The sequence below is a fragment of the Peromyscus eremicus genome, chromosome 23 (genome assembly GCF_949786415.1).
Source record: "Peromyscus eremicus chromosome 23, PerEre_H2_v1, whole genome shotgun sequence".
Lineage (NCBI taxonomy): Eukaryota > Metazoa > Chordata > Mammalia > Rodentia > Cricetidae > Peromyscus > Peromyscus eremicus.
In genome coordinates, this window is record NC_081438.1 from 28081355 (window position 1) to 28103254 (window position 21900).

The following is a 21900-nucleotide window of genomic DNA, read 5'->3' on the forward strand; positions in this document are numbered from 1 at the left end:
TCAGGCCACTAAAAGACTGGGCCTAAATAAGTAGCAGCCAGTTTTCTAATGCATCTTACTATTTTTAGATACATGGTCTGATGTCTAAGGAGGAAACTGCAGCAGTGTTTAAATATCTGTAGTGCAGTGGAAGCACTTCCTGCCTAGACTCACCTCTTAGATTGCAGCATATCATGCTGAACTCCCTCACTGGTTCATCTTGTAGCTGGCCACCCTTTGTCTCAGTAGCAAACCTGTTCTGACCCTGCCTCCCTTCCCTCTGCCTTTTGAAGGCCCTCAGTGTAACAGAGAAAGGTGAAAGGTATTGGTTTATAATTGGGAGCAGCACTGTAAAAATACAAACACAACAAGAAGTCACTGGCAAAAAGTAGTGTGTCCTCCTTATCAGTTCAGATGGTTCTAGAAACAGTCTCAGTTTAGGGGAACTGTAGCTGGAGTTAATCTCCAGTGTGTCTTCCCCCCACCCCCCAGGCCCACAGCCACTCAGACCCAAATAAACACACAGACGCTTATTAAACTGTTTGGCCTAATGGCTCAGGCTTTTTGTTATCTAGTTCTTATATCTTAAATTAACCCATTTCTATCATTCTATAAGTTGGCACGTGGCTCGTTACTTAATGGTACTTTACATCTTGTTTCTCGTGGTGGCAGCTGGTAGAGTCTCCTGAATCAGCCTTCCACTTCCCAGAATTCTCTTCTGTGCTTGTCCCACCTATACTATACTTCCTGCCGGTCTTCCAGCCAATCAGCATTTTATTTATCAATCAATCAGAGCAACACATTCACAGCATATAGAAAGACATCCCCAGCAGGGGACTGTGTGAGTGTGAACTTTTGACATGCTCTTTCAACAGGGAAGTAGTAGACTGGCCATAGGATTGCTCATTCTCAGGCCAAGTGTTCAGAGGCCCAGGTTGTATAAGGTTTGGCCTCCCAGTTCTTAGGTACTAGCTTTGCATAAATAAAATTTGATTTAAGAAGAAACTGAATTTCTTCTTCGTGTTAGCAACCTGTAGGATTTCTAGAATGAAGAAGTCATTTTTCTAAATGTTAAGTGCCAGGCATTGTGCCAAATATTTGGCTTTAACTCTTACTTGGATTCCAAAAACATCATTAGAGCGTTATGTTTTCCCAATTTAAAAGTGAAAAAAACTGAGTCTCCTGGAAGTTGGGAAATTTACCCAAGGTAATACAGTTGATAGTTCTCAGACTCCAAAACACAGGCCCTTTTCACTGTTTGGACATAACCAGAAGACTCAGTCATTACATGTGGAAAAAAAATTATATTAATTTCCATATTATTTTTCATTTGCCTTCCCTATCAACTCCAGTTGTTGTTTTGGTTTTTTGGTTTTGTTTTTGTTTTTTTTTCCTCAGTGAAGAAAAAATGACTGCTGCTCGCATTAGAAAATGCCACAAGTGTGGGACCGGCCTTATCAAATCAGAAGGCTGCAATCGTATGTCTTGCCGCTGTGGTGCCCAGATGTGCTACCTCTGCCGAGTTTCTATCAATGGCTATGACCATTTCTGCCAGCATCCTCGATCTCCAGGAGCCCCTTGCCAAGAATGTTCCAGGTGCTCCCTCTGGACCGACCCCACTGTGAGTAGATGTGTGGCAGCCCAGTTCCATGTATGGGAAAACAGCCACACATTTCTATAATGAAAATATTTTGTATATATGTGACAGGTTCTGACTCATAGAAACATACAAGAAATTACATAGACCAATAACCACAAGAAAAACCAAGGGGCTGGGCGGTGGTTGTGCACGCCTTTAATCCCAGCACTTGGGAGGCAGAAGCAGGAGGATCTCTGTGAGTTCAAGGCCAGCCTGATTAACAAAGTGAGTTCCAAGACAGCCAGGACTGTTACACTAAGAAAGCCTCTTTCGAGAAACCAAAAAAAGAAAAAGAAAAACTGAGAATGTCATCAAAAAATATTCATCACAAGATACAACTGGATGTAGTGGACATGCCTTGTGGCTGTTCTCAGGAGGCTGAGGTAGGAGAATCACTGAGATCAACCAAAAAACAGAGGTCACCCCCATCTCAGAAAAAGTCTTGTGGGCAAATTCCTCTGGCCTTCTAGGAAATAAACATTTTCTCTGCCATCTGAAATGTTATACAGAGCAACGGAGAGTTACCAACAACACAGTAGTGCCGCCAGAGCCCCACAGCTTTCACTAGAAAGAGTGCTGCAGAGTTCTCAGGCGTCTCACAGAGAAACATGACCCCATACTTATAATTCCAGCATTCAGAGGATGAGACAGGAGAATTACAAGTTTAAGGCTTTTAGGGGGATTTGGGACCCTATCCCAAAAATTTAAAAAGGAAAGCAAAAACATTGGATACAGTATCTTGGAGAAATGCAAAGATAGCTTAATATCAGCAGCATTTTTTCTTTTTGCTTTTTCAAGGAAGGATTTCTTTATGTATCTCTGGCTGTCCTGGAAATCATTCTGTGGACCAGGCTGGCCTTGAACTTGGAGATCCTCCTGCCTCTGCTTCCTGAGTGCTGGGATTAAAGGTATATGCTGGCGCCACCCCCTTCACCCCCAGCTTCATTCTTGATTTAAACTTTAAAAAATAATAATGTTAGCCGGGGGTCTGGAGAGATGGCTCAGCGGTTAAGAGCACTGATTGTTCTTCCAGAGGACCAGGGTTCAATTCCCAGCACCCACATGGCAGCTTACAACTGTCCATAACTCCAGTGCAGGCAAAACACCAATGCCCATGAAATATAATAAATAAATTAAAAAAATAATAATAATGTTAGCCGGGCGGTGGTGGCACACGCCTTTAATCCCAGCACTCGGGATGCAGAGCCAGGCGGATCTCTGTGAGTTCGAGGCCAGCCTGGGATACCAAGTGAGTTCCAGGAAAAGGCGCAAAGCTACACAGAGAAACCCTGTCTCGAAAAACCAAAAAAATAAAATAAAATAAAATAAAATAAAATAAAATTAAAATAAATAAAATAAAATAAAATATAAAATAAAATAAAATAAAATAAAATATAAAAAAATAAAAAATAATGTTATGCTGGGCAGTAATGGCACATTCCTTTAATACCAGCACTGAGAGGTAGAGGCAGGCAAATCTCTAGTTCTAGGACAGTCATGGCTACAAAGAAGAAACCCTGTCTTGAAAACAAACAAAATAATAATAAAAATAATAATGTTATTAGAATACTTGCCTAGCACACAAGAGGCACTGTGTTCAATGTCCAATACCACAAAAGAATAATAATATAGGGGGCTAAAGAAATGGCTAAGCAATTAAGAGCACTTGTTGCTCTTGCAGAGGACCTGGGTTCAGTTTTTAGTAGTATATTGTGATACATCCCTGGCTCCAGTTTTAGGGGATCTGATGCAGCCTTCTGACTGGGCACCAGGAATACATATGGTTTACAGACATAAATCCAGGCAAAACAATCATACATATAAAATTTTTTTTAAATCTTTTAAATAATAATAGCATTAGCATTAGAATACTTTTTATTTGGGCTGGAAATGTAAATCAGTTGTTAGAGTGCTTGCCTGGTATGCATGAAGCCCTGGATTCCATCCCTAGCACCACATAAACCTGGAATGTTTGTGCACACCTACACTCCCATCACTGGTAAAGTGAAAGGAAATCAGAAGTTCAAAGTCATCTTCAACTACATACAGGTTCCAGGCCCTCCTAGGCTATATGAGACCATCAACCCTGTCTATCACCAGGTGGCTGGAGAGGTGGCTCTGCAGTTAAGAGCACTGGCTACTCTTGTAGAGGATGCATGTTCCATACTCAGCACCTACTTGTTGACTCACAGCCTCCTATTATAACTCCAGCTCTAGAGGTTCCTATACCCTCCCTGGCCTCAGGATGCTGCACACATGGAGTACACATACATACATGCAGGTAAAACACCCATACGAATACAATAAATAAATATTAAAAAAAAAAAAAAAAGACAGCCAGATGGTGGTAGCACGCACCTTTCATCCCAACACTCAAGAGGCAGAGGTAGGCAGATCTTTATGAGTTCGAGGCCAACCTGGTGTACAGACTAAGTTCCAAGACAGCCAAGACTACACAGAGAAACCCTGTCTCAAAAAACAAACAACAACAAAAAAAAAGACACCTTTTTCCTCCTACTGGGTTGCCTCATCCAGCCTTGATATGAGGGTTTGTGCCTAGTCTTACTGCATTTTGTTATGCCGTATTTGTTTGATACCACTGAGAAGCCTACTTTTTTGTGAAAGGAAATAGAGGAGCAGTGGGGAGGGGGTAGCAACTGGAAGGAGTGGAGGGAGGGAAGGCTGGTCAGAATTTTTAAAAAGACCCTGTCAGCCAGGCATGGTGGTGCACACCTTTAATCCCAACACTCCAGAGGCAGAAATAGACAAATCTCTGTGAATTCCAGGACAGCCAGAGCTGTTACACAGAGAAACCCTGTGGTGGCAAGGTAGGGAGGCAGGGGAGTCGGGGACCCTGTCTCTAAAGAAAAACTAGGTAGCTATGGCAGTTTACTCCTATAAATCTAGCACTCAGGAGACTGAGGTAAAAGTATTGCCTAGGTTACACGACAGCCTGTCTCAAAACAAAAAAAAAAAAAACACATGTTAATTATGAAGTGATGACAGATGTATTGATTTCTTCAATTTGGATTTAGCTTGGTCTTTGAGGCTAAATCTCATATAGCATAGGCTGACCTCCACCTCTCAAATTTTAGGATTATAGATGTGAGGCATTTCTTCATTCTCTTTTTAAGACTTACTCATTTTTATTTTATATGTGTGAGTGTTTGCCTGCACATTTATACATGCACCACTTTTGTGCTTGGTGTCTGCCAAGGCCAGAAGCACGTGCTAGATCCCATGCAACTGGTGTTGCAGATGCTTGTGTGGGTGCTAGGAACTGAATCCCAGTCCTCTACAAAAGCAGTAAGAGAGGCGTCTTTGCAGCCTCCATTTCTTCATTTTTAACTAGGCAGTGGTGGCAAAACCAACCTGTTGAGCAGAAAGGCCCTGATAAAGTATGAACAATCTTTCATCGTTTAATAGTTTCAGACTAGTCAGAGTTAGCCAATATTAGCAAAAGCTGGAGAGGCATCTCCAGGAGACAGCATCTGTATTTAAACCTAGAGGAGAAGAAAGGCCACCGAGAAGATAAAATTCAGTCTGTTGTGGCCCAGAAAGAAGGCAAGAATGGCTCACAGGTACTAAACTATGACAAGTGAGGTCTGAGTGCCACTGGAGCCCCTGCATGGTGTTACAGACTACATTGTCTACTGTACAGTTTGGGAGGGGACATGAGACAGCTGGGATAGAATACTTGTCCAAACAGTAAGAAGTACCTCTAGAAAACCAAGAGGATGACTTTATAGTACAGAAGGTCCAACTTAGGACCAGACTAAGAAAAAACTGGCGTTTGGGCCAGTGAGATGACCCACAAAATAGGAAAGAGCTAAATTCCCAGGTTGTCCACTGACCTTCACACATGCCCTGTGACAAGCACAACATACATAGACAAATAAATAGTTTCTTGTTGTTGTGGGTTTGGGTTTTTTTGTTTTTGTTTTTGGGTGGGTTTTGTTTGTTTGTTTTTTGGGGTTTTGTTTGGTTGGTTGGTTGGTTTGATTTGTTTTGGTTTGGTTTTTTTGTTTGTTTTTGGTTTATCTAGACAGGGTTTCTTTGTGTAGCCTTGGCTGTCTTAGAACTAGCTCTGTGGACCAGGCTGACCTTGAACTCATAGAGATTCACCTGCCTCTGCCTCTAAGTGCTGAGACTAAAGGCGTGCGGCCACCAGCACCCAGCATAAATGATAAAAGTTTTTTAAAAGAATTGTCCAGGAAAGTCGCAAAGCTACACAGAGAAACCCTGTCTCAGAAAACAAAAACCAAAAAAAAAAAAAAAAAAAACTTAGGAGCTAGAGAAATGGCTCAGCAGTTAAGAACACTCAGTGCTCCTACAGAGGATCCAGGGTTGGTTCCCAGTTCCCACATGGCAGCTCACAACCATCTATAACTCCAGTTCTATGGAATCCAACTTCCTTTTCTGGACTCCATAGGCATCAGGAACTAGTGTAGTGCACAGGCATAACATACAGGTAACACATATGCATAAATAAATTTTAAAAAAAAAAAGAATCATGGGGGGGGTGGCGGTGGCGCATGCCTTTAATCCTAGCCCTCGGGAGACAGAGCCAGGCAGATCTCTGTGAGTTCAAGGCTACCCTGGTCTACAAAGCGAGATCCAGGACAGGCACAAAAACTACACAGAGAAACCCTGTCTTGAAAAAAACAAACAAACAGAAAAAACCAAAAAGAGAATCATCAACTTAGATATCAATAACATCGAGCCTAAAATAGTGAGAGGGACCAGTGAAATGGCTCAGTAGATAAAGGAGCTTGCTGCTAAGCCTGTGACCTAAGTTTCATCCTAGAAGCCATATGGTAGAAGGAGAGAACCAACTCCTTCAAGTTGTCCTCTGACCTCCACATGTGTCACACACACGCACACAATAAAAATAGCAAAAGCTGGTTGTGACTTAGCAGAACAGTTGCCTAGCACATATGGGAGGACCTAGGTTCAGCACCCAAAAATGAAAGAGAAAGTGTCTGTTTAAACAGCTAGAGATACCTTTCTCCCTCTGTGAGTCCAGAAGTGGACAGCCCTGGACTAGAGTAGCAGTTCACTAGGGATCAGTTGCTCCTAGCATTCTGTTTCACTGTCTAGGAGCGTGTGTCTTTAGGATCATGTATTGCCAGTGGCTAAAAGGGACAGGAAGCCTATCTAACCCAAGAATGTTATGCTTCCAGATAGACACTAACTTGTGTTGCCTCTGCTTTGGTTCCATTAGCAGAATCTTTTTTTTTTTTTTTTTTTTTTTAAGATTTATTTATTTATGTATACAGTGTTCTATCTGCATGCATGCCTGCACGCCAGAAGAGGGCACCAGATCACATTATAGATGGTTGTGAGCCACCATGTGGTTGCTGGGAATTGAACTCAGGACCTCTGGAAGAACAGGCAGTGCTCTTAACCTCTGAGCCATCTCTCCAGCCCCCATTAGCAGAATCTTAATCCTGTAGCCTTGGTAGTACCAGAGATAAGAACTTTGCATGTATGTATTTTAGGTCAGGATGGGCCCAACTAATCTCTCTTTGCTCTGAGAGAGACAAATGTTCTGTGAGTCAACTCGGTTTACTGCTGGAAGAGATGGGTAAGAAAGTGAAAAGAGTTACAGGAAGCAGAGAAGCTCATGCAAAGCTGCCAGCTTTCCTGCCTAGCCACAGCCTGTTGGGGTTATGATACTGGCATCTAGTACATGTAGATGGCATATTGCCTGTCAAAGTTTGCTTCCATTCGTAGGAACCATGTTGAGGGATTGGGAAGGTGGCACCATGCACATTGAAGTAACATAACCAGCGTGGGGGCAGCAGTGTACAAAGGGAGTTTGTTGTTGAGACGGGTTCTCACTGTGCTGCCTGTGTGGCCTAGATAGACTTTAAATGGCTCAAAACAAGATGTATGTCATATTTTATAAGTGCTCAGATTAGAATAATACAAAGTATGCCATATGTATGTCAGTTTTCTCCCAAGTATGGAAAAAAATAAATGAAAGATTGACTGGTAGGAAAAGAGTTCTATGGATAGCTGGGGCCACAGACCAATTGCCATAGGGCCAGCTGGCAACCAGAACTGAGGACTGCAGAGCCAGCATGGCATAGTAAGGGTGTGGCCTATTTCAGGGGTAGCTGCTCAGATTGGCACTTAGTGTTGGTCACATGAGGCTGCTTAGAGTTGCCACAGCTTCCAGCTCCCAGAGCTGAAAATCTGTGCCTTAGTGTAAAATCTTCTGGTTGTAAAAATTGGCATTTACCCAAGTATCTTAAAAACTCTGTTCCAGCCGGGCGGTGGTGGCGCACGCCTTTAATCCCAGCACTCGGGAGGCAGAGCCAGGCGGATCTCTGTGAGTTCGAGGCCAGCCTGGACTACCAAGTGAGTTCCAGGAAAGGCGCAAAGCTACACAGAGAAACCCTGTCTCGGGGGGGGAAAAAAAAAAAAAAAAAAAAAAAAACTCTGTTCCAGCCAGGATTCTGTCACCCAAAGCAAAGGCCTTTTTCTACTATTGGTGTGGATGTGCAGTATACATATCACTAGAAGCAGCCAGGCCACTAGTTGGCCACTCCAGTAGCCATGGATAGGGTGGTCTTGGAGGTTTACTTAAATATGTGTTTAAAAAAAATCATAACAGCTGGGCATGGTGGCAAGTTCCAGGATAGGCTCCAAAGTTGCACAGAGAAATCTTGTCTTGAAACGCGCCCTCCCCCCCCAAAAAAAAAAAAAATTATACCACTTTCAGATTCACCATAGTAGGAAAGCAGTGACTGTCTGGGGGCCAGGTATGCCTACATCAGTAATGCACTGTTGGGAGCAGGTTCCTATTGCTCATTGTGTCTGTGCTAATTTGAGGGACCAACCTCACTCAGGAATTATCTGGTCATTCAGCACCCAACCCAATGAAACCTCCAGCAAGCATATGCTCTATCTCCAAGGAGGTCCGTGGAACAAAGCAGAGATTTTGTGGGTAGAGAGTATTATCTTCCCAAATTGCTGCTTGTGGGGAGGCAGCCTACAAAGGAAGGGATACACTTCAAGTAGTTAGGACATAGGCCTGGTCATTATGCCAACTCCTGCCACCACCTCTGTAGCTTGCATCTCTAGAGGTTCAGGAGGAAACGGAGTCTTTTTCCTAACCTGGGGCTCTTTCTAGAGCTGTACTTCATCTCTACAAACAGCACAATGGGCATTGCCACACAAGACTGGGAGTTTAGCAGACTGGGCTGTGCTTGGAGCCACTGTGTTGCTCACTCCTCCATGGCTCTTTTTTCCCTACATTAAATTCTGTTTTGTACCTTGTCTGTCTGCCATAGCAAGTACCTGTCCTTGTTTTCTTGTTGAATTGCCATCTTGTAGCCTAAGGAAGATTCTGTGGTCAGTCAAAGTTTGAAAAGAAGGTCAGACAAATAGCAGTCTCCCTGATTTCCTCTGAACCATAGTGGAGATTTTGTTCCACTTGTCCCATTCCCATCAAACCAAGGATCAGCCTGGTTTCCTTGATTCTCACCAGGAGATGGATTGAATTCCAACCCAGCATCTGCTGAGCCCTCTGAGAACACAAAGCCATTCAGAATCACCAGAGACAAAGCTTGCACTGTCCTGCTCCCAGCCTCAGCTTCATTAACCAGCAGGCCAGGAAGAAGCTCGCATTGTCAGCAGGGAATTGTTCCTGCACAGCTCGGGGTGAAGAGAAGTTTGAGCCCTTAATGACTAGAGGTGGCTTAGGAACCTGAATGGACTCTGTGCTAAGGGCTCAGATGGTGAATAGTAGTTCTCTTTGTTTGCTACCACAAATACCTTACCACAAGTATGCCAGAAACAAGTAATGAAGCAAGCTGCCTTCTTTAGGAAGAAGGGAAAACAAGAGCGATGTGGGACAAGGAACATAGCTCAGTAGTAGAGTGCTTGTATAGCTTGTACAAAGCCCTATGTTCAGACCCCCCAGTACTGCCCAAAAGAGGGGAGAGGCAGGTGTTGCTCTGCAGTGGAGAATTGTACAGAGACAGGACTGAATCGCAGAGTTGAATATCTGACTAGAGCTGTGTTCACAAGAGCACCACTTGGCAGGCTATGCTCGAAAATGTTGAGATTGATGACATGTTCTTTAAAAACCTAAGTAAGCAGGGAATATATATATATAGCTCAGTGGTTGCCTAGCATATGGGAGGCCCTGGGTTTAATTCAAAGTACCACCCACTCCCCAAAAAGCAAAGAAAATAAGTTAACATTATTATTAAAGGCTTGACATGGTAATGTATGTCTTTAATCCCAGCACTCGAAAGGCAGAGGCAGGCAGGTCTCTGAGTTTGAGGCTGGCCAGAGATAAGACTGATTCTCAAAGTAAATAAATAAATAAAAATATGTCCTAAGAGTTAGACATAATGCATCATGCCTGTGTGATATCAGCACTTGGGAGACAGAGAAGAGGATCACCAAGAGTTAGATACCAACCTAAGCTACAAAGTAAGACTGTCTCAGAAAGACCCAAAAAACCCACAAAGTCAGAGTTTGTCTTGGGTTTGGGTTTAGGCCTTTTGACTGTAGTGGTGGTATTTTGTAGTGCTAGAGATAGACCCCCAAGGCCTAAGACCTGTCAGGCTAGCATTGTACCACTAAGCTACATCCTGAGCTTTGTTTTTAGTTTGGGGTTTTGTTTGTTTTTTGGTTTGGTTTGGTTTGGTTTTTTGTTTGTTTGGTTTTTTTGAGACAGGATCTCATTTGGGATTCCTGCTGCTTCATCTCCCCAAGTGCTGGGTGACAGGTGTGAGCCATCACACCAGACTTCATTGAATATATGTGTTTGGAGCCTGTTCTGAGGAAACACTAGGGCTTTCCTGCCAGCTCATGAGGGAGTACCATAGCACTTGGTCATTAGGATAGGAGACTAGTCGTGAAATTACCACAATGTTTAGCTACCACCATATATGTAGTGCTGTGGTGATGTGCTAAGGCACCTGTCTTGTCCTGGTTTCACTGATGAAACCTGCTGGACATTGTGGTCAATAAATAGTAACTCAGCTTCTACCCCTACCCCAGGTTACCTGTACTCGGGTCACCTGTCCCCAGGCTGCCTTATCCCCTCAGTGCCTATACCCTGGTTCTAGTGGCCCTGCAGAGACAGGACAAGGAGCTGCAGGAATAGTAAAGGCTGCAGAAGTAGATTTGAGAGGACTGAAAAGAAAAGATAGCAACCTAGCAAGAAGAGTTCTCTCTCTCTCTCTTCTCTCTCTCTCTCTCTTTTTTTTAAGATTTATTTATTATACATACAGTGTTCTGTCTGCATGTATGCCTGCACACCAGGTGAGGGCACCTGATCTCATTACAGATGGTTGTAAGCCACCATGTGGTTGCTGGGAATTGAACTCTAACATCTAGGCCATTTCTCCAGCCCCTTATCATTTTTCCTTAACTTTTTAAATTTTATTTTTTACAAAAATAAAAAGAAAGGCTTGGGATGTAGGTCAGTTTGTAGAGTACTGACTTAGCATGCATGAAACCCTATTCTATTCTATTCCCCCAGACTGAGCATGGTGGTATAAACCTGTCATCAGTCCCAGGATGCAAGAGATGGAAACAAAAATGAGAAGTTCAAGGTTGTCCTCAGCTACATAGTGAATTCAAAGGCAGCCTAGGCTATATAACATCCTTGCCTTGGGGGAGGGGAAAGAGTGAGCCCTGTATCAATGGTCACTGTTAGCCAAGGCCATACCTATTTGTTTATTTTGTTCCATTTTTTTTGTAGCCCTGGCTGTCCTAGAACTTGGTATGTAGACCAGACTGGCCCTAAACTCACAGAAATCATCTACCTCTGCCTCCCAGCTTCTGGGATTAAATGCATACACCACTATGCCCAGCTTTTTTTTTTTAAATATTCTTGCTCTCTCATACTTGGCTCTACACACAGGCCCTAGACTTACAGACTCTCTCCCACTTCCTCCCCTTTGGCCTAGAATCAGGTAGTCTGACTGCAAAGCACGTACTATGGACCATCCCACCAATCACACAGTATAAAACCTCCCTCTCTCTTTCTCTAAAATGTAAGAGAAAAGAATCTCACTATAATACATTGACCTAATCTCTCAGAGCCCTTACCATGTTGCTGTAAGTCTTCATCAATAGAATTAAAATAACTAAAACAACTCCTTACCCAAAAAGCAATCAGCCTCCTTGTCCGTCTTGAAACCTTCTAGCTAGCTGTTTGTGGTGACACAGGCCTTTAATCCAGGCACTTGGGATGCAGAAGCAGGTGGATCTCTGAGTTTGAGGCCAACCTGGTCTACATAGCAAGTTCCAGGACAGCTGAGGCTACATAATAGAGACACTGTCTCAAAATTTAAGGAAAAAAACAAACCAAAACTTTCTAGTCACTGTCTTCAATCACATTGTTTCTATAAGAAAATACAAAGAGAAGAGTGAGGAGAGTGGGTGTCATCATTTGAAGTGTCTGTAAAACTTCCCTCATAGTACACAGCACTATGCTTTGGGAATGTTAGGTAGGCTTTTGACAGCATGGAGGGGAGGGGCATTGGTTTGCCACTTTTGCAGATTAGGAAGACTGTCTAGGATCCTGGACTTGGTAAAGCCAGAGTGAAAGCCCAGGTCTCCTGCCCATCAGGCTTCTTCCACAAAAATGGGAGATGGCCTAGAGGTGGCCACCGAGTCTTAGTCCTGTGAACCAGGCAGGCCTTGCAGTAATGTGGGGACTCACTGACCTTCTTCCCAGTGCAGATGGTAGGAGAGGCCCTACAGCTCCACCTCCTTGATGGGGTACTAGGTCACTAAAGGACTTTGTCAGGGTGGGCAGCAGTCCATTGATTCCCTATGCCCATGCAAGTCATCTTCAGCAGAGCCCAGCAGGCCCTGTCTGGAGTCAAAACTTGACACATTCCACCTGCCTCAGGTCCTTATGGAGGAGGTGCCCCAGTTAAATGCATTTGTATGCCTGGCTTCTGTGACTAAGAAGATGGCTGCTGAAGCTAAAGGCTGGTCTGGAGTCTGTGTAAACTTTGCTCCTCCCCAGCGCATTGTCCATTTCCTTCTGCACAGCATGTGCCTCCCTGAGCTGGGCTTTCCTCACCACCCCAATTTCCTGTTGTAGGGAGACAACTGGGGGTGGGGAATAGGGGCTGCTGTTGTTCAGGCAGTCCCACATCTGAGCTGGGAATAATTTGAAACTAAATCTCTAGTCCTTTGGAAGCCCTCACAAAATCTTGCAAGTTTATTACCAACAGCTGTGACCACACACATGACCAGAATCCTGGCCCCAGAATCGTTGGGGTCAGGCCTCAGCAGGTTTGCCTGTCACTTTTCTAGAGGGAGAGAAAGCTAAATCAAGTCACCTTGGTCACATGATCCTGGCCAGCAGGCAAGCAAGTAATTAGAAATCAGATTGGGATTTGAGCTCATCGGGTCTTAGAAGACCTTAGCAGGAACAGCTCTGTGCCAAGTGCTCAAGCATCCATCTTGGGATCCATAAACTGTGACTGCTAGTGCCTGTTAGTAGCTGACCTGCAAAGACAGCCTCTGTCTTCACTCCACTTGGAGTTTCTCTTCTGCAGTTTCTTTGTCCAGACCCCGCTGTGTGGACAGCTGTGGCACTTGTGGTTGAGGGACAAGCAAAGGTCTTTGCACTCTTAATAAAAACTTGTCTGGTGATTTCTACCTCACTTCCTGTGAGTTTCTAGAACAGCTGGGTCCCTGCTTTCTCCCTCAAACTCTGTGCCCAGCTCTTCTCCCCACCCATCCGCCTAGGAGCCTTGCATGTGAAACAAGTTTTACCAGGGCATTTTGTGTCCTGCTGAGTTCAAAGATTTCAAGGGTGGAAAATAAAACCTCTCCCACCCTTCTTAAGGGTCTTTATTGAAAGCATTCTTCCCAGGATCTGTTTGGTGTGAGGCTCCACATTAAACCTTCATCTTTTGTCCTTGACCCTGCAGTTGGGATGCCCTGGTCCACGGTGGGGTGCTTCATATATTTCCTTCTCCATTCTCACCGAATTCAGGTGATCTAAGGGCTTGCTTCTTAAGAGTAGCTGTAGGTGTCAAAGAGGCACTTCATGATCACTTCCATGACAGCCTGGTATGTCCTTACCTTTTTTTCTTTGAGACTTTGTTTGTCTTGGGACAGCTTCAACACTGACCAGTATCCACTGCTTCCAATCAAGTGGCCCTGCTCTTCAGAAAGGAACTCTATAGATACACATCTACACCTGCTAAGATCGGGGTGAGTCAAAAAAGGACACAGAGAAAAACTCAGTTCAGGCCTTTAGCAGCCTTCTACAGACCAGGGCCCAGGAAGAGCCAGGAGAGAACACTGAAGGACTCTTCCCCACAGTTGCCCCTGGCCAAGGCAGGCAGGTGTAGAAGGATCTCAAGATAGCCTGACGTCCTATAGAGCACTGGGGTCTATAAGTCTAGACCTCCTTCCCTATCCTCACCACACTCTCGCTTGGGCTGACTCTCAGCATGTCTCTGGATCTCCGGCTTCAGTGCCCTCTTGGCTGGACCCTACCAGTCCCAACGTGTGAACATGAGCCATGGTGTAAGGTGGGAGGTGCAGAGCAGCCGTCCAGTGTGCAATCTCAGGAATTAAAGTCGAGTCAGAAAAAAACATTGGAAATATACCAAAATGTACCTAGGAGTTGCTTCTAGTAAGAAATTTCCAGTAGATGGTTGGTTGATTGATTGTTTCTGCTTGTTTGTTTAAGGGTTTTGTTTGCTTGCTGATTTGTTGGGTCTTGTTTGTGTTTTCAGAGCTGGAGATTAAACCTAGGGCCATGCTCATGCCATGCAACATTCTGCTATTGAGCTCTACTATCCAATCTCAATAGCTATGTGTATTACTTTAAACAAGACCTACTAGAAGACCTAAACTTGGAGCTCTAGACCCAGACTTGGGGTCTAGCTCTAACCTCACTCCCCAACCTGTTCTTTCAGAAACTGTTATGCCAAGGAAATGAAGGGACTCTGTGATAGCTGATCTTGGTTGTCAACTTAACACACTTGGAAAGAAGGAACCTCATTGGAGGAATTGCCTCCATCAGATTGACCTGTAGGCATGTCTGCTTTAATGAATATATACTTTTTTCAGAAAGGACCCATTGTGTGACCTTGGCCACCTGGAACTCACTATGTAGACCAGACTGGCCTCAAAATTATAGAGATCCTCCTGCCTCTGTTTCCCAAGTACTGGGATTAAAACATGTACCACTAGCCAGGTGGAGATGGCACACGCCTTTAATCCCAGCACTCAGGAGGCAGAGTCAGGCGGATCTCTGAGTTCGAGGCCAGCCTGTTCTACAGAGTGAGATCCAGGACAAACACCAAACTACACAAAGAAACCCTGTCTTGAAGGGGGCGGGAGAATGTACCACTGCGCTCAGCAAATATATATAATACTATTTTAAAGATTTCTTATGATGGGGTGTCACTGTATATCCCTGGCTGACCTGAAACTTTTGCTAGGCTGACCCTGCCTGCAATTAAAGGTATACACCACCTCATCCTGATTTTTTTTTTAAGATTTACCTTTATTTTGTATGTATGTATGTGTGTAACACATGTGTGTTTGCTGTCCACTGACATCAGAAGAGAGCATTAGATCCTCTGGAACCAGAGTTACAGATGTGTAAGCTACCATGTGGGTGCTAGGAGTAGGTTCTCTATAAGGGCAGCTAGTGCTTTTAAGTCACTGAGCCATCTCTTCAGCCCCTTTTTGTTATTTTTTATTGTGTGTGTGTTTGTGTACATACGTGCAGGTGCCCACAGAGATGTCAGATATAATGGATCTGGAGTTACTAGGTGGTTGTGAGCCCCTCCCTGTCCCTCCCACCCACTGTGGGTACTGGGAACCAAGCTCAGCTCCTCTGTAAGAGAAGTTTGTGTGCTTAGCAACTGAACCGTCATCTCTAGTACAAGGTATGTACTCATACCTTGGCCTTCTATAGCCAATAACTCAATCAACCATGAACTGAAAGTATTTGGGAGCAGGGGAAATAACATGTGTTCAGATCAAGACAGAACCTGAATGAAGTAGACCTCTGACTTGGAAACCATGGTTTGTGTGGCCAAGTGTTGAAAGCTGTAAGGTGGGACTGCCTGCATAGAACTTCAGTGTGCCTTAATTTTCTCTAAAGTAATTAGGAATTATTAAATTTACCACAGACTTGCCTGTGACAGGTCTGATGGAGGTAATTCCTCAATTGAAGATCCTTCTACCTGGGTGGGGGTTAGGGTTAGACCACCAAACCTGGTTCTGAAGCCCCCAAAATTGCAGGTATTATAGTCACATCCACTACTTACCCTGTAACTATGGCCAGGCAGGCTCCAGCTTCCTGTAAGTGACTCAGCCAAAAGAGCTGGAGGACTAGCTTGTCATCCTCTTTCCTCCTATTGTTCCCATTTCCAGCAGCCCCACAGCAAGCCCTTCCCCAGTTTCCCTCACTCAGGTGGCCTAGAATGTCTCTGTAGTGCCTCCAGTGTCCCAGTGTTGTCAGAATCAAGCCTAAACTCCAGTCTTCCCTTGTTTTGTTTTGTTTTGTTTCAAAGATTTAGCTTTTTTTTTTTTTTAAGATTTATTTATTTATTATGTATACAGAAGAGGGTGCCAGATCTCATTACAGATGGTTGTGAGCCACCATGTGGTTGCTGGGAATTGAACTCATGACCTCTGGAAGGGCAGTCAGGGCCCTTAACCTCTAAGCTATCTCTCCAGCCCGATTTAGCTATTTATTATATATACATATTCTCATTACAGATGGTTGAGAGCCACCATGTGGTTGCTGGGAATTGAACTCAGGACCTCTGGAAGAACAGTCAGTGCTCTTAACCACTGAGCCATCTCTCCTTCCCCTTCCCTTGTTTTTTTAACATTACTGATTTTTCTTCAGTTATGATAAAGTAGATACTAGATAAAAACTGTATATCAGTCCGGCCTGTGTCAGCTTGAGGGGCTGTGAACTGAAGGGAAACTGCTGGGTAGGGACCTCCACTCAGTGAAATAGTGAGTGACCAGAGTACACATACTGGTTGCATGTGGCTGGTGTGCGCGCGTGCGCTCGCTCGCGCTCTCTCTCTCTCTCTCTCTCTCTCTCTCTCTCTCTCTCTCTCTCTCTCAAGATAAATAAATTCCTTTAAAGTTGCTAACTAAAACAGCAAAAGCCTGCTGATGCCATGTTTGCTCAGAGTTGTTTTTTGTATAGTTTTGTGTTGTTGTTATTGTTTTATTTTGAGATGGGCCCTAGCTAAACCACCCAGGCTGTCCAGGAACTCACAGACCTTCCTCCATCTGAGGGTGGGCATCACAGGTCTGTGTCCCATGCCCAGCTCATAGTTGAGGTCCGAACTGTCTGGCCTCAATGAATCTATGATTCATCATAGATCATAGCTGAGCCCCATTATTTCGTTAACAAAGACTGACATAGGCACCAACAAGGGCTTCTCCAGACTTCCAGACAGACTCAGGACAAATGGTCATGAGGATACTTGGCACATCAGGGATTGATCAAAACGAAGACATGGGAAGAAAGGCTGGAGTGGCTGCTTCCTGTGCTTAGAAAGGACTCTTAAGTGACAAGCTGTAGTTCTGTCAATAAAGCTTGGCTCACCACTACCACCCCTTGCCAGTGCTGTGCAGATGGAGGGGAACGGCACTCAGATTGGATTAGTCCATTACTAGGGACTTGCCTCAGGAAGCCAGAGGTGATGAGGCACACATCGACATGCAGGTTTCCTCATACAAGCAGCCTAGAACCTTAAAATCTAGAAAGAAAAGTTCCTGTGTCTCTTATGTTCCAGGACAGCCAGGGGTATACAGAGAAACCCTGTATTGAAAAAACAAAACAAAGAAAAGGCATTCTTCCTAGTCAACTTCCACCCAACCAAGTGTGAACAAGTTACTTTCTCTGGACCTCAGTTTTGTGCTCTAAGAAAGTTAGAATGAATGAGGAGTTTTTGTTGTTGTTGTTGTTTTTAAACAGGATGTCATGTGGCCAAGGTTGGTCTCAGATTTGCTGTGTAGCTGAAGATAACTCTAAACTCTGATCATCCGCTTCCATTTCCAAAGTGCTAGGGTTCTAGGCATGTAACATCATACCAGACTTGGAATGTGTGATTTCCTGGATTTTTTGTTTTGTTTTTGTTTTTTGTTTTTGTTGTTTTTCAAGGGTTTCTCTGTGTAGTTCTGGTTGTCTGGAACTCACTTTGTAGAACGGGTTGGCCTCCAACTCAGAGATCCTCCTGCCTCTGCCTCCCCAGTCCTAGGATTAAAGAGAGGTGTGCAACACCAGCACCTGGCTTGGAATATGATTTCTAAGTTCCTTCTCTTATTTATTCGTCGGTGTTATTTACCAGGCACAAAAAAACACAAGGTACACCAGAACTCACTATAAGAGTTTTTATTAGGAAAGGGTGGAGGTTGGTAGGCCTACCGAAAAGAAAGGTGATAGGGAGGTGCACACTACTTCTGGTGAGAGGGGCTGAGAGCAGGGAGCCAGTAGACCCTGCTTTTATAGGTCACCTCACACATGCGCATGCATGGGTTTACGTAGCTAGGACACGATTACGTGACCACGCTATGCATGGATTATGTAGGATGTAAGGCCCAGAGTGACTAAGCATTTTGCCTGACTGCTGACAGCGCATGCACAGTCATGTGACTCCAGAAGTGGCTAGGCATAATAACACCTTCTCCCTACCATTCATTAGCCTTAGCTGTCTCCCTAGGAAGTACAGGCAGCACCACATTTAGGTATTCAGGGATGAAGTGTTACTGTCAGTCAGGAAACCTTGCTCAAACTGTAAAGCTGCACAGAACTGTGTATGGTAGCTCATACTTAAAATCTCAACACTCGGGTTGAAGCAGGTGTGTTGCCATGAGTGTAAGGCCATCCTGGGCTGGGAGCTGGAGAGATGGCTCAGAGGTTAAGAGCACTGACTGCTCTTCCAGAGGTTCTGAGTTCAATTCCCAGCAACCACATGGTGGCTCACAACTATCTGTAATGAGACCTGGTGCCCTCTTCTGACCTGCAGGCATACATTCTGTATACATAATAAATAAATAAATCTTTAAAAAAAAAAAAAAAAAAAGAGCACTGGCTGATCTTCCAGAGACCCTAGTAGATTCAATTCCTAGTACCCACATAGCAGCTCACAACCCAATGAACTCCAGTTCTCAGGGAACCTAATGCCCTCTTCTGACCTCCTCAGGCACAAATGTGATACACAGACATGCATGCAAGCAAAATACTCATACATATTAAATAAAAATTGGGCATGGTAGCACACACCTTTAATCCCAGCACTTGGGAGACAGAGGCAAGCAAATCTCCCTGAGTTCCAAGCCTGGTCTACAAAGTAAGTTCAGGAAAGCCAGAGCTGTTACACAAAGAAACTCGGTCTTGGGACAACCTCCATCCCACCCCACCTCCACTCCACCCCACCTCCGCCAAAAAAAAATAAAAAATAAAAAAATAAAAATAGAATTCTCCATGTCAAGGAAAGCTTAATTTGCATTATTTCAACCAAGTCTGTTACTTGGCAATTGAGACCTGGAGAATGCGAGCATTTGCTGGTGTTACCTAGGTTGCCACAGAACCCACTTCAACAGCTCTCTAGATGCTAAAGTTCTTTATCAAGTTAAAGGAATATGCTACATAGTGACACATGCCATCTAGGTGACTCTATCTTCTAAGTCTGAGGTTCAGCAGTAGGATTAAGCATAGTGTGTCAACAGAGCAGTGTATGGTACTAATCTGTCTAATGTAATTCCTGACTTGGGGAACATGATAACCATGTGGTGAGGTCACTGATTACTGCTTGGCTGTGACCTGAGTCACCTGCAAAGTAGATACACAGACTTCTGCAGCAAGAGCTGTGGTCTTTGTCACTTTCAGGCTCTACTCTATCTCAGAACTTTCTTGGGTATCAGCATAGACTACAGAGTAGGACCCTTCCTCAAAAAGAGTCAGCAAGCCAGGCGGTGGTGGCTTACGCCTTTAATCCCAGTACTCGGCAGGCAGATCTCTGTGAGCTCGAGGCCAGCCTGGTCTCCAAAGTGAGTTCTAGGAAAGACGCAAAGCTACACAGAGAAACCCTGTCTCGAAAAACCAAAAAAAAAAAAAAAAAAAAAAAAGAGCCAGCAAGATCATGCAGGTGATAAAGAAGCCTGCTGACAGACCTGAGGACATTCGTGATAGAAGAAGAGAACCAACTTCTGCCAGCTGTCCTCTGACCTCCACATGGATCCACATGGATATCATTACATACATACACACACCCCACGTGTACAATACATAAATAAATGTAATTTTTAAATTTTATAAAAGAAGTGCCGGGCGGTGGTGGCGCACGCCTTTAATCCCAGCACTTGGGAGGCAGAGGCAGGCGGATCTCTGTGAGTTCGAGGCCAGCCTGGGCTACCAAGTGAGTCCCAGGAAAGGCGCAAAGCTACACAGAGAAACCTTGTCTTGAAAAACAAAAAAAAACAAAACAAAACAAAAAATTTATAAAAGAAAACCAACATTGTCAAAGGTAGGCTGCAGAGACTATAACCTAGTCTGCAGAGAATCAAGTATTTCCAAGTGACTCTTACCTCGCTGAAACTTGCACTCATCCGCCATGTTGGTTTTTTGAGACTCATATAGCCCAAGATGTCCTTGAACTCACTGTGTAACCAAGGATGACCTTAAACTCCACCTCCTAAGTGCTGGGATTACTACAGGCATGCACCACCACACTCAGCTTTGGTTAGTGTCTCACTGGGTAGCCCAGGCTAACCTAGAACTCACAGCATTCCTGCTTCTGCTTTCCAAGTGCTGGGATCACAGGCATGCACCAAATTTGGCTTTTCATAACCCTTAGTGAGCTCTTTCACATGCTCCCAATTGGTTCTGTTGATTTGTCAAAGTCTACTGTAGTGCTATGCCCTGCTTCTGATGGGCCACCACACCACTCCTTGAGACCTCCAGCTGACCAGAAAAGATGTCTACCATTGATTTTCTTTTGGTTTCTTGAAAGAGAGTCTCATTGTGCAGCTTTCACTAGAACTCACTCTGGAGATCAGGCTGGCCTCAAACTCACAGAGATCCTCCTGCCTCTGCCTCCCAAGGGCAGAGATTAAAGGCATGTGCTACCACACCCAGCCCTTGGTGAGGGTTTTCAAAACTGAAGTCTTTTGGTCCCTCTGTAAACTAGAGAGAGACTTCGCAGGCTACTCAAGAATGGGATGATCCTAGCCCCCTGACAGGAAGCAAGCATGGGTGATGGTTCTGACAAAAGTCCAGGTTTCCTGCTAAGCACATGGAGATACAAGAACAGCACATGACACAACAACCCAGTCACTCTCAATTGCAAGGTGCCTCTAGTTCCTTTCCCAACAAGGGACGACTTGTTCTCCTACTGCCTTGTTCTCTCCTTTCTGTCCCACTGAGACCCAACCTCTGCTGCAGTACAACCACTAGGAGCCTCAGGCAGCTTCCACTCAGCGGGCCTGCCTACGTTCAGAGAGTTGAGTCCAAAGGCCTGCTGTGCCCAGAGCTGCGGCATGGAGATCAGAAGTGCCTCAGGCTTTTAGCCCTTCTACCATCATCAGGCATAGACCCCACTCAAAAAACCCCAGGCCTCCTTTTTAGAAGGCTAACTAGCTGGTGAAGGAAGATGAATGGGGGAGATTGTAAAGTGCAATAATCAGCCTCCAACCTCTGCCCCATGGCCTTACTACACAGTGTTGCAGGCCCACCCCTTGATGTTGCTTTTATTCTAGGAAGATGATGAAAGGCTGATTGAGGAAATCCAAAAGGAGGCTGAAGAGGAACAGAAAAGGAAGAATGGAGGCAAGTGTTCTTCCCAAGCACAGATGGGGCTAGGGAGTCGGGTGGAAGCTATCCCTCAGGGTTTACTTACTGCTCAAGCCATGAGAACACAGTGAAAGCTACAAGTTCCTCATAATGGGACACTCCCAAGAGTGTTTGAGCTCTGGAGGCAAATAGAAGCCTGACTAGGAGACTGCCTCACCACTATGGAAGTTACTGAGAAATGATAGCAAGTCCCTGAGGCTATGAAGGGACATCTCACATCGTAAACAGCATACCACCCTCTGTGGGCTATGAGAGTGACCACTGGGAAAGTGTAGATTTGCCCTTTGGCGTCTTGTTCTGACAGGTAGTGGGTGTCTTTTGTCTTGAATTTGGCATCCAGCCTACTCTTGAGAACCACCATTTCTGGGCCCAGAGGAGAGTATACTGAGAGTTAGAAGTGGCCCTCCTATGCTAGGCTGTCCCTATAGGCTTCTAAGCCCTG

The 21900-nt window shown here is 44.6% G+C and overlaps 1 protein-coding gene across 4 annotated transcripts in view; it reads left to right on the forward strand.

Moving 5' to 3' along the window:
• The window catches only part of Rnf216 (ring finger protein 216), a 139656-nt gene that overhangs the window by 115542 nt on the left and 2214 nt on the right, over positions 1–21900 (forward strand). For all 4 annotated transcript variants that reach the window (XM_059249822.1, XM_059249825.1, XM_059249824.1 and 1 more), the window contains exons 15-16: positions 1378–1600; positions 21365–21434. In XM_059249822.1, the coding sequence (XP_059105805.1) occupies positions 1378–1600; positions 21365–21434 (293 nt within the window). The remainder of the gene's footprint in view (positions 1–1377; positions 1601–21364; positions 21435–21900) is intronic.